The sequence below is a fragment of the Pavona decussata genome, unplaced genomic scaffold (genome assembly GCF_977016875.1).
Source record: "Pavona decussata unplaced genomic scaffold, jaPavDecu1.1 SCAFFOLD_71, whole genome shotgun sequence".
Lineage (NCBI taxonomy): Eukaryota > Metazoa > Cnidaria > Anthozoa > Scleractinia > Agariciidae > Pavona > Pavona decussata.
This window is the reverse complement of record NW_028145490.1, coordinates 709,178-729,497: the sequence shown is the minus strand read 5'-3', so window position 1 is coordinate 729,497 and position 20,320 is coordinate 709,178. Positions and strand designations below refer to the sequence as shown.

Below are 20,320 nucleotides of genomic sequence, written 5' to 3'. Positions count from 1 at the left end.
CCTTCATCATTCATAATATTATTTTCCTCCATAGTGTCTATCAAGCAAGACTGCAGTTTCGATTCTGACAGTGAATCTTATCAGTTGCTACTGTGTAAAGGTTTTGAGGAATGATTGTGAGGGATGGCCTCCTTCCGTAGAAAGTGAGGCGAAGAGCCGTTTAAGTACCGTTTAAGCACCGTCTAAGTACCTAACCTAAAAACTATTCAGATGAGTAAATGGCACTTGATAGAAAATCAGCCTCTGCTAAGAAAGATCTACAAAGACCCTCCCCTACTTTCGTACAGAAAAGGGAGACTCTTTGAAAGACGTACTCGTAAGAGCAAATTAGCTTTGAAGGTCATATTCTTCCTATCTAGACTAATTTGGCCTGTCTTCATTATTTTACCATCACGATCACTCCACATTTTTTTTTTTGAAAATCATTGATTTTCTTTCCTCAATACGGTAAGTGATATATTACCGACATTTATCCGCCCTGGGTAATTCATTCGTGAGCAGTCCTTTTTGTTACAAACGCTGAGCATGCGCATTATTACTATTATTATTATTATTATTATTATTATTATTATTATTATTATTATTATTATTATTATCATCATCATCTTCATCATCATCATCATCATCATTATTATTATTATTATTATTATTGTTATTATTATCATCATCGTCATCATTATTGCGTAGACACAAACAGTACTTATTAAGAGCGCCTGTCTGTAAAAATCAGACAAATTCTAAATTTCGTGGCAAGGGTGGAAAATTCGATTTCTTTCATATTTTAATGTTAGATAGGCTAGGATATAACTAAAATCACTGTATAGTTTTTTCGGTGAAATATCCTTTTATTTCAAAGAAAAATGCAAATAACGAAAATCCGTTAAAATCGTCATTTGAGGCGCTAAATTATTACACGGGTTTGAGAGCCTCGCGTGCAAGAACAAATCATTTTACCGCTTTTAAAACACTAAAATCTTTTTTTTACAATCTTAAAATATCTTTTGGAATGATTTTGGGAAATATTGCGTCGTTCTGTGTATGCGAAATAATTTAATTTCGAAGGCATACAATTCACTGCAGTAAAAGTACTTCGTGAATAAAATTAATTTTCACCATGTGCGAAACCTTCAAATCGATTAAGCTTCTGGTGGTTGAATGTTAGAAGGATGGTCTATGGATTTATGGAAGGCGGAATGGTGCAAAATTCAAGGAATCAAAATCGCTTCCAACATCAACAACCAATCTGCAGTTCAACATTTTCTTTCTAGATCAACAATAAAATCCGTCCAACTTCAACGGCAAATACAATAACCAACAACGAAAGTAAGTCAACACCAACAACAATTTCCTCTCGTCTTCAACAACGAATCACCTTCAAAACCAACATCGAACAGAGTCTCAACTTCAACAACACAAAATTCGTTCAACAATTTGGGGACGAGCGACTGGCTATGGTCGGGGGAGGTTGGGACCGAAAAATCCATCGCTGGGAAATAGAAGATGGCGGCCGGCGGAGCTGCTAGCCATAGTATCGGATGGGACTTGTTTTTTATAGATTTGGAACAGCTAGTCTTAGATTATGAGCAATTGAAAGCGTCAAACTTTACTACAAACTATTCCTTAGACGAAACTCTTCTGGAAAGGTTTGAAAATGCTGTCCAACCTTTACGGAACATGCTTCCTCATGTCCATCATTCACATTCAGTTGCTGCTATATTACATGTAACACAGTTTATCTGGTTCGCTATATCCCTGCTCAACAGTATAGATTCCCTTGGCTACTACCAGTACTATTGTCAACTTCAGTCATTTTCCTGCTTCACAAGTATTTTTGTGTTCCCCATTCATTGCATGTATTACAGCAGTTGACATGTTCTGTGTACTTAACTCGTAATGTAGCTTTGAACATTTAGTAATCTGCTGGCATTTCCTCATTTTAAAAAAAATGCTCTTGAGGATGTATTCTGCGTAATAACTGTTGAACTTTTGCTAATCATTCTTTACACTTTAAATAGAATGACTGCAGTATATGCAAGAATCCCCAAGTAAAGTTCTTTTCAGCATTCACATTTCAAGTAACCCTTTGACATATTCATTGTCAGGGTCATGGTGGACCTTCCCCCGAAAGGGGTACACCAGGTTTGAAACCACAGGAGGTGTGATACATTGGGGGATTTGGAATCTGCCATGTTTCTTAAGGGTGTGGGGTAGGAAATTTTTGCTGTGAATTCTCTGGAGTAGTTTTATTTTACAAGGGAATTTGTTTTTTTATTGAAAACAATGGAGAATTGGCAGTAAACGACTGCTTCAATACGTAAAGAAATAGATATTTGACAGGGGCATTGTGTAAGAAAAGAGGCATTTATTAAAATAACTATTATTTTCTGATTTATTTGCATCGCACTGTTTGCAATCACTGATGACTCAATGACCACTCAAACATATAGGCTACACAAAAGTCCAGGGGAAAGTTCTACAGTAAGAATATCCCTGCCGCTTTCCACTTGAATTCTCTTTTGCACAAGGAACACTTAATATCTTTCACTTGGGTCATCTTTGTTTTCCCCTTAATCTATCATTGACTTTTTGTAGATCCAATTTTGATTGTGATATTTTTTTCATCTAAATCTTTTGGTGACAAGATTTTTCAGGTTTTCCTTCAAGCCTGGGGGAGTTTGGGGGATTATAATTTATTTACCACAAATTTGCACCTCCCAATCATTTTGGAGTGCAACCATGGGGACCTTCCCCTGTAATTCAATAGTTGAAATTAAAATCAGAGCAACATTTATTTTACAAGACAAAGGTTGAAATTTTAAACTAAGAAACAAAATAAGATACATTCGAAGATACATTTGCTAAATTGACATTATGAAAATTTCAAGTTCTTGGAGGGTACACAACAGGTTTAAGGAATGTAAAATGTGGGATTTTACTTAATTCCTACTCCACTTTACAACATATTAGCTTCTGGTGAGACAAGATTCAGGATGTTAAAATCCAACTTTAGATATTCAGGAATTCTTAGCTATTTTAGAATTCAGGAGTCCAAGAAAAACTTAAGTGGGAATCAGAGTTTGTGGGCATATTGTGGACCCTCTTGTACAATTTTCATGTTGAGTTGAACACAACTGTTTAGTACAAAACAAACAATGTGATTTTAGTTAAAGCGCATTTGTAAACACAACAGAACACTCAGGAAAGCATTAGAAGCTAGAGTGCAGACATTAGACACATGAAATACTCTTAAATATTTACAGCTAACAAAAGCACAGAATAGAAATAGTGCTATTTTGATTTAGTAGAGTTTCATGGTTCTGATACCTGCACTCCAATCCAGAGAGTTAAGTAAAATAATATTTTCATATTCAAGCATTACATGTATGCATTTGTTCAAATTCTGTTAGCATGCCTACAATGCTTTGGAAACCCAAAGCAATCTGTTTACTGTTGGTCTGTAGTCCATGAACAGCTGTAACAAGTAGGTAATAAACATGTGAGAAATTTACCAACATGTACTGTTCAATTAGTAGCTTCCTTTCTATGGTCCATTATTCTCTGAATCCAAGCACAATGAAGGCAGTATGGGCGAGGAGGGGCAAATGAGAGGGGGGCTGTTGTACACAGATTGCCAAGATACAACCCCACTGACCAACATCTCTGAGAGAAGGGGAGGAGGTCCTGTACTAGTACTGTACTGTATATTGCCAAGAAGACATTAAAACCCGCAGATAACAACCTAGATATCAGAACCTTTTTAGGCTAAAATTGTTGATTTTGATCCCTCATTTCCCTGTAAAAACCAATACTATAAGAACCTTTCTAGGCTAAAATTCTAGATTCTTGTTGTCAGGTTTTTACTGTAGTGGTCAACCACAGGATAAGGTTTGTTTGGTCATGTACCTAAGATTAAATATAACCCTGCCAATTGAGAATGGACCTAATTACAGAAAGTCATTATTCCGACCAAATAGTGTAAAAGTCCTTCACAAAATTTGATTATTCAGATGAACAAATCTCCAGGATGTCATGCAAAATTTTGATACATAATATTGCTGAAAGTTTACATACAGTGAAAGGTCCCTTTTGCTTGGCAGGGCCCATATTGGAATTTCGGACCCCCAAATGTTCAGTCTTTCTCTGTGTACATTACTCATTAGTAACTAGACCTTGAAGAGTAGTAAAGCAATGTGTGTATATATCAATTCCATAACGATTTGATTCTTGTAGTGGATTAACCATAGTACATAGCTGGTCTAAGATACGATCTGAAAGTAGAGTGGCATCATCAATTGAATGTGAATGATGGACATGAGGAAGCACGTTTCGTAAAGGTTGGACAGCATTTTCAAACCTTTCCAGAAGAGTTTCGTCTAAGGAATAGTTTGTAGTAAAGTTTGACGCTTTCAATTGCTCATAATCTAAGACTAGCTGTTCCAAATCTATAAAAAACAAGTCCCATCCGATACTATGGCTAGCAGCTCCGCCGGCCGCCATCTTCTATTTCCCAGCGATGGATTTTTCGGTCCCAACCTCCCCCGACCATAGCCAGTCGCTCGTCCCCAAATTGTTGAACGAATTTTGTGTTGTTGAAGTTGAGACTCTGTTCGATGTTGGTTTTGAAGGTGATTCGTTGTTGAAGACGAGAGGAAACTGTTGTTGGTGTTGACTTACTTTCGTTGTTGGTTATTGTATTTGCCGTTGAAGTTGGACGGATTTTATTGTTGATCTAGAAAGAAAATGTTGAACTGCAGATTGGTTGTTGATGTTGGAAGCGATTTTGATTCCTTGAATTTTGCACCATTCCGCCTTCCATATGGATTCCTGTAAAAATTTCTTTGGGCAAATGATGAAGAGCAATGTGAGAGCTTTTCAAAGTCCGTACAAAATGCAAATATTTGACCCCCCGCGGTAATCTTTGAAGTCGCGGGTCAGACATAACTTTTAGTCCGTGTTCATGTCTTGACCCATATTAGGTTAAAATAAGCACATAGAAAAACATTTCGAAATGTTCTAACCTTATAATATACTTAAAGACAGGTCCAAATGCCATTTTAGCACGATCCTCTGGTCGTTCGTCGCATAAGTTTGAGCCGGCTGTTTGTACTGAAACGTCCGATGTGCACTACGCAAACCGGTCGAATACAAATCTTTGATCAACTTTCGGCGCATTTCATCAAGACTGCATCTTCTTCGACGGCTAAGTCATTTGAGAGTATTGCTTGGTTTACAGTGCACGAAAACAGTACATCTGATCGCTGCTAGAATGACAAAAAAAGTCGGCGCTTTCAGTCTATCTTTATCTATCTTGCATTGCAGGGAGTTGTTTGTTCGTCACGCAATACAATGTCCTGGATATTTTAGGGGGGTGGAGGAGGGTAAAAATGCGAAATGCTTGATAACTGAACATGGACATGCTCAAGGCAACAACAACAATAACAGCAATTAAAAAAGTGATAACTTTCGTTATGTTATTTTTCCGTTGCTAAAATCCAGATAATTTATGTATTGGCAAACTCATTTGCGCGCGCAAGCATGGTGTTGGGAGCGTTGCCATTGTGGGGTGGGGGGGGGGGGGGGGGAAATAAGATTTTACTAAACAGTATCAGTTCTTACTGATGAAGATCACTACACATCCTTCAGCTAGTTCTTTCCATCTTTAAATGCAATAGATCCTAATATGAAACCAAAAATATCCCTCATTGTAGGCATCTGTTTGTCATACTATGTCATGGGCATGGGCGAGGACTAAAATGCTTGAAAGGTGCACTCAGTACTAGTCCTGGAAAAAAAGAAATCGACCCGTTTTTAGACCCCAGGGGGGGTACTCGGGTATATTAGTTACGGGGCGGTGCGAATGAGGCCAAATTTTGAAACCCCAAAAAAGTCCCGTCACGCTAAGGAAAACCCAAAAAAGTCCAGCAGCCAAAAACGTAACCCAAAAAAAGTCCAAATTTTTTAAGCATCAAAAACAATAAAAGTACAAAATAACGAGAGTTGTCTTTGTCTTGTCATTTTATTTGCATGATTTAAACTTGTTGGTGAAATCGTTTTGCGTAAAATCAAGAATGGTAGGGCACGATTTTCATCAACCCCCAAAAAAGTCCTTGCCAAAATCTTAAGGGCAAAAAAAGTCCACCAGAAAATTTCAAACCCAAAAAAGTCCCAAGCCGAGAATTTCAAACCCGAAAAAGGTCTTCGCACGTCCCCGTCACTAATATACCCGAGTACCGCCCCCCCCCCCCCCCCCCCCTGGGTTTTAGACACGGTATGCCCCTTCAGGGCATCCCGCGTAACTAGTACATACTCTAGGTTTGAAACACAAAACTGCAAAATTCAAAACAATTTATTTAAGGAATTTTTTCTTTTTTTGCTTGCTTCATCTTTGGTAAGCCCCAATATTAATTTATCACCGGTTGCAGGCTAGCACTATTCATCTTAGACAGTGTTAGACTGATAACAGCTTTTCGGGCCTTTATTTTTCTTACTCCTCTTAGTTATGCTAGTCCGTTCACCAAAACTTGAAAAAAAAAAAATTACCTCAACTAAACAGCTTGCGCAAGGCTATAACAGCTTGTTAGTGGTAGGTTAAAAGACTGGACATAACTCTGATCGCTGCAGGTAAGTGTGCTGTCCTTGACAGGTAGATAGGGCTAGTAACAGGTCATGGCGGTCTGTTGACGTAACCGTCAAACGAGGAGCAGAATCGGCTTCTATATATTGACTAATGAATGCAGTCTGAAACGTGAAAGAGTGCTCTGTTTCCAACCTGATGGGCGACACGTAGGGCCTAGTTAATGCCTTATTACTTACGGACCATAGGAGGGGTGGGGTGGCGAAGGGCGTGGGAGGAGATTGGTATAAAACCAGCCTGTAATAACCTATCTCCCTTCGAGTTACTGTTAGACCTTCACTTTCCTTGCCTAACTTGTCATAAACCAATGATCATGCCACATGATGGTTTCGGCCTCAAATTTGATACGCTCTTCGCTCCTCCATTTATCTAATTTTGAAAACAAGTAAGCACCCCACACCGTCTCCCCCATCCCTCACAAGAAAAATGTTCCGATCCTACAGTTGATAATAATAATAACCGGTGTTTATGTGGTGCTGGCGTGGGGTGGGGCTTCTGACAGGAGGGGTGCTCTCGGGACGGATGATGTTGTGGCCCACGCGCGTTACGTAACACCATAACTTCCTTCAGGTAGTATCCAGACACGTTTGGTGGCTTGTACCGCGTAGTCGTAGTGTTGTACCACCAACAAGGGCCTTAAAAGAACTACAACCCTCCATTTTCAGTGTAACAAACTTGACTTTAAAAAAAAATCACTTGTGCCCCCCTCTAAGCAAATAAACGGCGCCAAGTAACTAGCACGACCAGAATTTGTTTACTTAGTAACTATTTGGCGATTCTTTCTCACGCCGAATGGCCATAGCCATAGCCATGGCCATAGATTCGACTGAAATCTTTTAGCGATTTTATTTTTAAATTTAGAAAGATCTTCAAATTAAATATTGTTTAATTTAGACATCATAAATTTGATAGTATTTGAAAAACAACACAGCTAACGATGTAACACGCAAATGAATGAACACCCGAGGAAAACAAACGAACGGCAATATTTTTCGCAGGGGTGCATTCTTTCATTGCTATTTATCAACTATTTATACGGGAAATACGCTATTCGGGGTCATCTGCTTGAAGAAAAAAAAGACCTTTCTCTTCGCTTTTTTGGTTTCATACTAGGATCTTTTGTATTCAAAAAATTGAAAGAACTAGCTTAAGGATGTAGTTATCTCCATCAGTAAGTACTGATACTATTCTCGTAAAATGTAATATCCACCCCCCCCCCCCCCCCGAACGCTTCTAACAAGCCAGCCCGTGCGCACAAACGAATTCGCGAATGAATAAATTATCTGGATTTTAGCAAGGAAAAAGAACGTAACTAAAGGTATCACTATCTTAATTGTTGTCGTTGTCTTGGGTATTCCTGTTCAGTAATCAAGCATTTTCGCATTTTCACCCTCCTCCACCCCCCTAAAGTGGCCATGGGTGGTGACGAACAAACGGCTCCTTGCAATGCATGCATGCAAGATAGACTGAACATCCTGAAAGCGCCGACATTTTTTGTCATTCTAGCGGCGATCAGATGTTATGTTTTCGTGCACTGTAAACCAAGCAATACTTCACAAATGACTTAGCCATCGAAAAAGAAACAGTCTTGATGAAATGCGCCGAAAGTTGATCAAAGATTTGTATTCGACCAGTTTGCGTGGTGTACATCGGACGTTTAATACAAACAGCCGGCTCAAACTTATGCGACAAACGACCAGAGAATCGTGCTAAAATGGCATTTGGACCTGTCTTTAAGCATATTTTAAGGTTAGAACATTTCGAAATGTTTTTCTATGTCTTTATTTTAACCCTAATATGGGTCAAGACATGAACACGGACTAAAAGTTATGTCTGACCCGCGACTTCAAAGTTTACCGCGGGGGGTCAAATATTTGCATTTTGTACGGACTTTGAAAAGCTCTCACATCGCTCTTCATCATTTGCCCAAAGACATTTTTACAGGAATCCATAGACCATCCTTCTAACATTCAACCACCAGAAGCTTAATCGATTTGAAGGTTTCGCACATGGTGAAAATTAATTTTATTCACGAAGTGCTTTTACTGCAGTGAATTGTATGCCTTCGAAATTAAATTATTTCGCATACACAGAACGACGCAATATTTCCCAAAATCATTCCAAAAGATATTTTAAGATTGTAAAAAAAAGATTTTAGTGTTTTAAAAGCGGTAAAATGATTTGTCCTCGCACGCGAGGCTCTCAAACCCGTGTAATAATTTAGCGCCTCAAATGACGATTTTAACGGATTTTCGTTATTTGCATTTTTCTTTGAAATAAAAGGATATTTCACCGAAAAAACTATACAGTGATTTTAGTTATATCCTAGCCTATCTGACATTAAAATATGAAAGAAATCGAATTTTCCACCCTTGCCGCGATATGTTTGATTTTTACGGACTTGCTCAATTTTATACTTTACTGAAGCTACACCATTACACCAACTAGTAAGAACAAAAAGTGACGACTAAATTGACCAATAAAGCCTTAAAAAAATCCACTATTTAGTCAGTTACTTGTATTATAAAGCAACATGTGTGTGTGTGTGTCTGGGGGGAGGGGAGAAGGGTAGGGGAGTGGCGGTTCTTTCAATTCACTGATATATATGCAATATCTGTATGTGCACCTATTAAGGTATGTTTTTATTGAAGCAGTTTAGTCTGAGACAGGCTACACAGATCGATATCAGGGATGTTTTGTGAAGAATAGCGTATCATTGAGGAAAATCTGAGTCCGCAACAGGTCCCTGAGCTTAAAACTGAGTTTCCCCAACCCCTCTCCGCCCATTCCAAGGGACACAGACCCTTTCTTTGAACAACAGGCTTGTCAGAAAATGGAAATATCTTGAAAAGTAGACGTTAAATTGTGTTTTCCAACTAGGCTTCGCAATTTCCCCATCTTCCTCTATACACAGGATCCAAGGAGCACCAAGGCCTGTGATGACCAACTTCGGTGCAGCTATTATATGTCACTCCTTTGTAGATGAATGGGATGCTGCAACATTGGCCACTTGTTGTTTTCTTAGGGCAAGCAGTTGGCTTTGGTATCACTAAATGGAAAACAAATCAAACTAGCATTTATCTCATGATACAAGAATACAAATTGTTAAGGCGTAGACTTACAACAATTTCCCCATCTTCCTTTGTACACAGGATCCAAGGAGCACCAAGGCCTGTGATGATCAACTTGGGTGCAGTTACTGTATGTCACTCCTTTGTAGATGAAAGGGATGCTGCAACATTGGTCACTTGTTGTTTTCTTAGGGCAAGCAGTTGGCGTTGGTATCACTAAATGAAACACAAATCAAACTAACATTTATCTCATGATATAGGAATACGATCGAAGCCTTACATATACCAATGCTAGCCATGGAGTGTTCTCCTCGCCCAGTCTTTCCTATTAGTCTTTATTGCATATACTTTGGATGCTTTTCATAGGAAGTTACCTGGTGTGTTAGTCTCTCTATCTTTCTTTCTGTTCATTATGTTATTTTAGGAAGGTTAACATCTGATTAAAGTAGAGCTCGCCAGTGAGAATTCGTTATTTTCAAAAGAAAACAAGAAGACTTTAAGACAGCCATAAATGATTGAGTAAGGGAATACGTACAACAATTTCCCCAGTTTCCTTTGTACACAGCATCCAGAGAACACCAAGGTCTGTAGTGACCGACTTCAGTGCAGGAATTGTACGTCACTCCATTGTATTCGAAAGGAATGCTACAGCATTTTCCAGATATTGTCTTCTGAGGGCACACAGTGGGCGGTACTATAACATAGTCATAAAAAGAAAATAATAAATATTTGGCCTTTGCTATTCCAGATTCATTGATCGTAAAGAAAATGTTAGCAGATTGCGGATGTTTTTCTCATTTTCCACTTTAAAAAGGAACCTTTAAGTATCATTACACGTGTCACGAACACTTTTCATACTTGAAAATTACGCAACAAGCGTTTGTGAGATCTGACTGTCTGAAGGCAACATTTAACTAAGAATACGAGCAAAAATGGCCTTGGTGTGACTTGGTAACAATAGTAAATATTAATAGCTAAAGCATGATCCCGGCAGGTTACTCGATGATGAATTGATCGAATCACTTTTTCGTAGAAAGAAACTTTATTACAACAATTTAAACGAAAATCTGTTAAACACCAGCTGTGTGTAATATACAGAAAAACGCAGAAACCTTGAAAAGTTACTGGTTATGAGTATATATATTGCTCAAGTGTCAGTCGACACGTGCGCATCACACGACACAAGCCATAAGCTAGGTGTGGCTGATGCTTCTGTCGTGTTATTTGAAGCAATCCATCGGCAGTTTTGATCCCCTATATGAAATTGCATTATCTTTGTCAATGCCTTAAGCTTCCAATTATGTTGTGAACAACCTTCATACACTACTGCACCGCTACTTCCTATTGCTACAGTTAGCAAGCAGCCCAACCCAGTGGCAATATCTTTTGCGCCGGTTATAATCATTATCACTTCAACATCTGTTGTTGTATTGCTACTGCTATGTACAAACTAAAGACGTTCGACATGTTCATTATGATATCCTTGTAAAAAATAATATTTGTTTAAGAGACCGTAATTTAGAACAACAACAGCAACAAAAAAAACAAAAACAAAAACAAAAACAAAAAAACAAAAAAATTACGTGCCTTCCCGTATCTTTGTTTCTCCTCTAATACCGGTTTAAGGGTCGGAAATGCAAGATATCTGGTATATTGCGATGTATTTGCATTCTAATAGAGATAACACATATTGCAACTGTGAAAAAAAATGTGATGCTATGCGATAAGCTTAGCGAATAAATGACAGACGCAGTTTTAGCACATATTTCAACTGATAAAAAATACATCTATCATTATTACAATTATTGTGTAATATTTGGTTAAGTGTTTGTTAGCTTGGGAAAATTCGGAATAAAAAAAAAATCCTTGTGAAACCTTATTCAGCGAGATTTAATACATGATTTTTGCGTTCAGAATGAAAAAAAAATTGAAGGTAAAAACTTCCTGGAGGTTTTGATCAACCCCGATTTCATTCAGCTGATTTTTTTTTCTTTAATCAGCTGATTGCAATCTAGCAAGCGATATAAGTCATTCCAATGTTGCACTTTACACCCTGAATTAGAAATGAATACGCCATGGACAATTTATCGACATATTTTAGCCGTATTGGCACGAAATGAAAATCTTTTTAACGCCTTTCAGTATCTTTCAATGAACAGATCACTCCGATTGCACATAAAATAAAATAAAACAAAGACATTCCTGACATTCTAGTCATCCATGGTAAATTTCTGGTGTAGATAATGGCATCGTTAAATTCTAACTGCTTTCATAAAACAAAATTTGAAAACACAAACAACCTGCCACACTTAAATCATCAACGTTGAATATAGTTAGTTTTAGTGCGCAAATAAGTTTCTCTAATTGTCTGCTTCGACGTTGATATGTCCAAATGTAAATAATTATCGCTTTATTACAAATGCTATCCTGAGTTGAGGAATGTGCGGGATATTTTCGTGTATTTTAATTCCAGCATAGACGTACTTATTAGCTTAGAGTTATGATCGTTGCAAAAAATACTTGAAACTTCCGCTGGTAAAATCCAGAGTATATAGACTACCACACCCCAAAAATGCAACTTAGACACAATATGTGAAAAAGAATCACTTTGATTTCCAGAGCCTTTGGCAACACGTAGAATTAGTGATAATTTTTTTTAGGAAGAATCCAGGTTAGCACTTACGACAATTTCCCCATCTTCCTTTGTACACACGATCCAAGGAGCACCAAGGCTTGTGATGATTAACTTGGGTGCAGCTATCATAACTCACTCCATTATAGCTGAAAGGAATGCTGCAACATTCGCCAGTTGTTGTCATCTGAGGACAAACATTTCCCAGCACAGCAGTGGATAACACTAGACAAAATGCATATAAAATGTAGCATATTTATTGTAAAATGGGTAAAATGTGACCCCTTCAACTGTTTTCTTAGGTGTCTTCAACAATTCATCACTAAACCTTATATATTTGGTTGGCGAGTGGCACCGTGTAAAGAGTTGAGGCCACCACCCGCTTTAACGTCTCGTTAGATTACCATCAGAAATAGATTGAATTACTGTTAGTATAATAAAGAACTAAAGAACTGAACCAACACGTTGAGCGACTAACATACGATCTACGATATGTAGACTTATTCCTGACTGAATAATTCCCCTTAAAATTCACATAACTGAGTACTATAATTGTTTATTTCAACGGAATTGATTTCACTGTCACGGACTCTTTACTCACCTTGCAATGTAAAACAGACAACTATCACGGAGGTGCAACATATGGTCCTCCCCATCTTCATCCATGCAACAGCAAAGGTCGTATCGCAGTTGCAGCTACGTTCACAATACTTATATGTTGGCAACGCGGAAGATATTGTTATCGCTTATGGTGAAAACATTCTTTTGATTCCTGTCAAATATTACTGTATTACATTAATTTCTTGTTTGCACGCAACGAGTTTTATGTGCGCTTTCTGACTGTAGAGAGGTTTTGAATAGAGTAAAGAAGACTCTCCAACACCCATTACTTGCATCCTCATTAGGTTGGTCGCAGAAACAAAACAAAACAATAACAACAACAAAAGACGTTCTAAACGCTTCTGTTGACGCCCCAGGGCTCAAAATAACGGCCGGTCAACGGGCAATGTCCGGTCACGTACACGGCTTTCAAATAAATAACTATAAATATCTTTTTTTGACCTTACTTTTGGAAATTATAAACAGTTAAATCATAAAATATGTTGGCTGTTTGCATTCACAAATTGAGAGAATACAGATGAGGCGGTCACGTTATGTGGCTTTTGTGAATAGCAAGGCGGAAACAGAAACATCTACGTCTGTTAATACGCTAAATAGACAACAGTGATATCGCATCAATCAACTTTTGCTATGAACACGCAATAACAGTTTCAATTTTGCCTGCACTACTCAATCAAACACAGAACACGGGTATGAGGCATGGGCGTGTTGGTCATCCAGACCCAAGATAAGCATTTATTGACACATCAATAAAATACAGGAATCATAGATAAAGATAAGCAGATAGCTTACATGCGCCACAGCCGGACACGTAAATCCTAAAAAACTGCTACTCGAAAAATAGGGACCGTGGACCCCCAACCGATGCCATGGCGCAACCTTTGGGGTTTTAAAGTTTACATTACCACCGATTTCATTGATACGCAACCCTCGAATAAAAACTCCCACGAGCATTTGGCGATTCGCTTCCGTCAATCATGCGCTCTTATATGGTGTTATAGGAATGCCACTTTCGGAAATCTTGCTATAGCGATTGCGCTCAATCCCTGCACGAGCAAAAACACCAGTCGCCAACGTAAACTTGAAGATTAAAAAGCAACCATGTCGAAAGAACAGGCCACACAGTGGCCGCCATATTTTTTGAAAATAAGAGCGGCATTTCTATAACACCATATAAGGAGCGCATGATTGACGGAAGCGAATCGCCAAATGCTCGCGCGGGAGTTTTTATTCGAGTGTCGCGTAGCAAAGAAATCGGTGGTAACATAAGGCAGCAATACTAAAATGAAATAGGCGTAAAACAATGTTTCTGCAGAAAAAACGAAAGTAAAAGCTAAAAACAAACAAACTAATAAAACAAACCTAACGTGATATGTCGCCGAGGGAGGCTGACCGTAGAATGTCACAACTTTCTCAACGTATTCTTTTTCAAACCACTAACCGTGAGCCTTCACGCACTACGCTCGCCCAAGTTTTCTGTTACGTGACGGCAAAATTTATGTTCATCAATTTATGTTAATAAGGATCAACACAAAAAATACTAAAATTGCAGTCAGGGATAGACATCAGAACTAAACATTTTTTTTTGGCATTGACTATTGAACGTTAGAAACAACGTTAATTAAGCATTAAAGACGTTTCGGCCAAACAACTTCGGCCTTCATCGGTTATTTTTAAAAGCCAACTGAATCACGGCTTTGTAACGGTTCACAGTTCTGCGCGTGCTACGCCAGCAAAACGCAACGAACGGCAGCCGCGTGTGTTTACATGAGGGTTTTGCAGACATCCGAGATAGACATCCGCGTGACATCCGAGGACATCCGAAGTAGACATCCGCGTGGTTGTCTCTCTGCGAATACCAAGCCTCGAGGAAAAGTCTCTTGTGAAAATTACGAGCCTTGTCTACACACAGGGAGTCCACAAAAGTTGTGAAAAAGAAATGAATTAATAAATTATTGACTTACGTTGTTCGTTTCTTGCGGTTTTCTATAGTGCTCATTTGCATAAAATTTACGCAACAGCACTAATGTCGTGTACTGAGTTGTGCGCGAGCTGATCTGCATCTGAGCTCTGCTGACTTGAATATAAATATTGACAAGGGAGGCAACTTTTTCGCGAAACAATTTGGACACACTCAGCAAAATAGCTTTGAACGTTCGACTTGTTCGACTCTTTGCAACCAAATTCGTATCAAACGAAAGCTGGATAATTTGTAAACACACTTATCTGTCAGAATCCCAAGAAGAAACGATTTTAAGCCAGCATTTTAGCTCCCTTTTCGTAGTTTTGCTCGGCTCATTTTTTAGCAACAGCTGCGGCCAGTTACCCTGGCGCAGACGTCACAGATTTACGCGCCATCACGAGCGAAATGTCGCCTCTCCCTACCTCGCAAAGATGTTTTTGCGCGACAGCTATGGACAGTCATCGCTTCCTGTTTAGTCACAAATTGCGCGAACTGACATTCTACTTTGGTTTATTTACAAAATTTAGGTTTGCGCGACAAGTCGGCCGAAAATTTTTTCCGGTCTCGTGCCTAAACAGGGAGCGATGACTGTCCATAGCTGTCGCGCAAAAACATCTTTGCGAGGTAGGGAGAGGCGACATTTCGCTCGTGATGGCCCGTAAATCTGTGACGTCTGCGCCAAGGTAACTGGCCGCAGCTGTTGCTAAAAAATGCACCGAGCAAAACTACGAAAAGGGAGCTAAAATGCTGGCTCAAAATCGTTTCTTCTTGGGATACTGACAGATAAGTGTGTTTACAAATTATCCAGCTTTCGTTTGATACGAATTTGGTTGCAAAGAGTCGAACAAGTCGAACGTTCAAAGCTATTTTGCTGGGTGTGTTCAAATTGTTTCGCGAAAAAGTTGCCTCCCTTGTCAATATATATATAGTAAAGTCAGCAGAGCTTAGATCCACTCGCGCACAACTCAGTAAACGACATTAGTGCTGTCGCGTAAACCTTATGCAAATGAGCACTATAGAAAACCGCAAGAAACGAACAACGTAAGTCAATAATTTATTAATTTATTTCTTTTTCACAACTTTTGTGGACTCCTTGTGGTCTACGATTGTCGTATGGTCGAAGTCTATATTATGGACAAACTGGTTCGCGTGTTGCGCAATTTTAAAGTTATTATCTCCAACCTGAACTGCCCGTTTATGTTCTTTTAACCTTGTTTCCAAGGCTCGGTCAGTCTCTCCATAATACACGAAGTTGCAATCAACGCAGCCGACCTTGTAAACAACACCTCGGCACTGAAAAGCAAAAGGTTTGTCCTTTGGCCTCGGGAAACGCGTGCGCAAAACATTGCAAGGTTTGTGACCTACTTTAACACCATTGTTACTCGCGAAATTCTCTCAGAGACGCCTCTAACATACGGAAGAACAACAAATGTTGACGTTGAAGGTGCGCTAGCGCTGGAAACGTCGTTGGTATTTGAATCGCGGCGGGGAGCGCTGTGGTAGGACTTGCAGCTCCGAATAAAACGCAGAGGGTAATTGTTATCTCTTAGCACTTAAATGACGTGTGTCCTCTCTCTAGACCATCCCGCATTTGTTAATGGAATTTCTTGGGCCCTGCGAAGGAGATTATTAGCGACTGACCTCTTGTGCTGCGATGGGTGGTGGGAGTTGTAATCGAGGTATTTATCTGTGTGTGTTGGTGTTCTGTACACACTGACCTGTACTCGGGTTGTTGTTGTGTCTAAGAAGGAAAGTCCGTTATCCTTCTCAAGCTCCTTGGTGAACTGTATGTTAGGGTTAACAGAATTCAGATGATCATGAAATTCTTGTAGGTAATCCTTCTTAGGACACGCATGGCTGTCGTCCACGTATCTGTACCACCAGCGTGGAGGATGAGTAGCGGTGGCAATTGCGCTTTCTTCTATGTACTCCATCACCAAGTTAGCGATAGTGGCACTCACGGGAGACCCCGTGGCACAGCCGAACGTTTGCTGGTAATTTTCCTGTTCGTAAGTAAAGAAGCTGTTCTTCAGGACAAACTCTAGTAACTTCATGATGTTTGTGACAGAAATATTTGGCGATCCGTCAGAGTTGCGTCCTGTTGTAATTTTTCACAGACAATCTGCAAAGCGAGGTCTACGGGAATGGACGTAAACAATGCAACGACATCGAATGATACCATGATCTCATCTTCCGTAATTGGTTGGTATCTAACTTGTTGGGAAAACATAACACTGTTAGTTACTGTGTATTTATCCTCCAGTAGCAGGGATAAGATGGGTACCAAATGTCGGGATACAGTGTAGGTTGGTGCGTAGATGCAGCTGGTTATTGGGCGTAGTGATATGCCAGGCTTGTGGATCTTTGGAAGCTCATAGAAGGCTGCGGGGGTAGCATCTGTGCTGTGAAGAAGGTGATACATCTTTGGAGCTACTTGCTTGACATTGGGGTCATGAGTGGAAGGACACGACTTAATTTCTGATATTAAGTTGTTAAGGTCCTTTTCAACCCTGCGAAATCACGAGAAAAGAATACATCGTAAAATTCTTTGAACGTTAGGTCAACAATGTTTCATTTTCAATTTTCCATATTTCGCAATTGAGCGTGTCCCATACTGTGTTGACAATTTGACCACTTGAGTCGTGGTGCTACTCGCCAAACAGAGTTCCAGTAAATGTTCGATTGCAATGTACATAATAATAATAATAATAAATAATAATAATAATAATAATAATAATAATAATAATAATAATAATAATAATAATAAATAATAATAATAATAATAATAATAATAATAATAAATAATAATAATAATAATAATAATAATAATAATAATAATAAATAATAATAATAATAATAATAATAATAATAATAATAATAATAATAAAAAAAATCAACAACAACAACAACAACAAAAACAAACAAAAACATCATAAGATGGAACAGAGGTTTCCCCATTCCAGATAACAACACTCACTTAGGAGTAATTCTCGCGTCCCCGGATAAACGTTTTTGTCGCAGAACATAATAATAATAATAATAATAATAATAATAATAATAATAATAATAATAATAATAATAATAATAATAAATTTATAAAGCGGTTTTTATATACTAATCAAAAGCGCTTACAATATAAAAACGAAAAATTTAGTCAAAATCAATAAAATATAAAATTTAAGAATAATCAATCAAACAAAAAGTAAGAAATAAAATAAACAAAGTAAAGAATAATCAGATGTCATATGCTTTTTTAAACAAAAATGTCTTCAAGTGTTTCTTGAAAGTATTTAAGTTCTTGGCAGTCCTAATTGCCAAAGGAAGCTTATTCCACTTGGATGGACCAGCAAAAGCGAATGCTCGATCACCAAAAGTCTTTGTTAGAGGCACCTCTAACAAAGTGAGGTCATTAGATCTCAAAGAGCTTCTGATTGATGCCTTTTCCCTGATGAGATCACAGATATAACGTGGAGCGATACCATTTAACGCTTTGAAAACAAGTAGTAATATTTTGAATTCGATCCGAAAGTCTACGGGTAACCAGTAAAGATCTTTTAGATAAGGTGAAATGTGACTAAATTTGGGTACTAGACAGACGACTCTAGCTGCAGCATTGAGGACTTTTTGGAGCCGATCCAGTTGATATTTTGGAAGTCCAGATAGAAGAGAGTTGCAATAATCCAAGTGAGATGTCACAAGAGCATGAATTAATATTTTGGTGGCCTCAGTGGAAAGAAATTTTCTTATTTGTCTAATGTTGTAAAGACCCTTAAAGGCTTTGTTACAAATGTTTCCAATGTTAATGTCCATCGCCATGTGCTCATCAAACCAAGATCCCAGATTTCTAGTACTCTTTACAGGTTCAATGATGGAGTCCCCAACCATTATAGAATTGATGTTTATTTTGGACAGCTGACCACGAGAGCCGATAATAAGAACATCTGATAATAAGAACATCTGACGTGATCGTGATATTTCTTTGTAAGTCAAAGTCGACCTTTTTCTAAACAGTGCTGCAGAGGATGATATCATACCACTTTATACATACTATGGCTAGAGTACAGATTCGCTCAGCATCTGGGAGATAACTAAAGATTATTACTAGGAACATATCGGGATGGCTATTGATCATTTTTGCAGCGAGAAACTGCCCAAATAAAATGTACTTTCTCGCCCACGTGCAAATAGACTGCACTGACAGGTGCCGTAGTGGCGAGGGGGGTAATAAGCCGTTTGTCAACTGACAAGTATATATTATCTGATAGGATTGATATAAAAATATTTCATGCACACTTTTCAAAACCTGATTTCCCCTCCTCCCCCTAATCCCGTAACTTGACATAAATAGAAAGAAAAAAGTCTTAAAACGGACTTTAAATCAAATGAACTCATATTTTATTTATTTAAATACTTGAAGGAGACCTTCTCTCGTTGAAGTAACTTGTAATCGTTTGCTATCTGATAAGATTATTATCAGTATTTAGTGTCATCCGCGAGGCGCTTGTAGACAAAACATTTCAAAATTTTTTCACACTTTCCCTATCGCTTCCTATCTAGTTTTTTGGCTGAGTCAAAAAACACTTCCAACGAGCGTGCTTACTTTGAGTAATGGAGTATGCAAAGTGTGGAAGGAAAAGCATCAAGTTCCGTTGCATTGGATGCAAAACTCTGATTTGTAATGTATGCTCAGTGTCTGAAACACCAGGTTACTGTGAGGAGAATTATCTTGTTGGAAAATGCGAGGAGTGTCACGGTAATGGCCGCAAACGAAAAAGCTCAGGTTCTTTCCCTTTGACGAAACCGGCAGGACAATCCACTCTGTCCTCCTTCTTGAAAGTAAAAACCAAAACTCCACATTTACCCGTGGAAACAAATGCAAGAAAAGACAAATCTCAGCGTCCCGACGCTTCCGAGCCCATTGGGCAATTCGACAGAAGAATCACACTCTGTTTCGACATCCACTTCGGCGCCTTTGTCTGCAAAGAAATCTAGAAAATTAACTGTGGCGACAGTAAATCTCCGGATAACAACAAACTTAGCTGCACACCAGGCACGGGAGTAGCTTGTATTCAGTGATGACAAGGCAGGTCAAGTAGTCAGTGTATGTAAAACCTATACCGACAAATTGAGAGGCATCAACAAATTTTCAACACCTTGGTCGTTTTCAGGATCCACAAATCTGCGCTTGAGCAATGCTGAGGACCACGGTCGAGGCAAGCCACATAAGAGGACGTTGGACCTGCACCTTAAGAAAGAGAAATGCCAGAGTGCCACAGAAAGAGCAGAATCCATGGAAGCTTTAAATACATCTGGGCAACAACTTATCATATCTGGCATTGCCAACATGTAAGCCAGTAACCATGCTAAGGCTAAGACTAAATTTGAAGTTGCCTACTTTG

The 20,320-nt window shown here is 38.7% G+C and overlaps 2 protein-coding genes across 2 annotated transcripts in view; both read right to left on the bottom strand.

The window, feature by feature from the left end:
• Positions 1-20,320, bottom strand: part of LOC146477179 (astacin-like) — a 211,470-nt gene that overhangs the window by 17,771 nt on the left and 173,379 nt on the right. The gene's annotated exons all lie outside the window — the stretch shown is intronic.
• Positions 9,256-13,097, bottom strand: LOC146477192 (epididymal sperm-binding protein 1-like). The gene is made up of 5 exons (XM_085113639.1): positions 12,939-13,097; positions 12,389-12,562; positions 10,241-10,399; positions 9,757-9,921; positions 9,256-9,683 (listed from the first exon to the last, which is right to left on the bottom strand). Exons 1-5 carry the CDS (start codon positions 12,997-12,999, stop codon positions 9,511-9,513), a joined length of 732 nt encoding a protein of 243 aa, XP_084969765.1. The 5' UTR covers positions 13,000-13,097; the 3' UTR covers positions 9,256-9,510.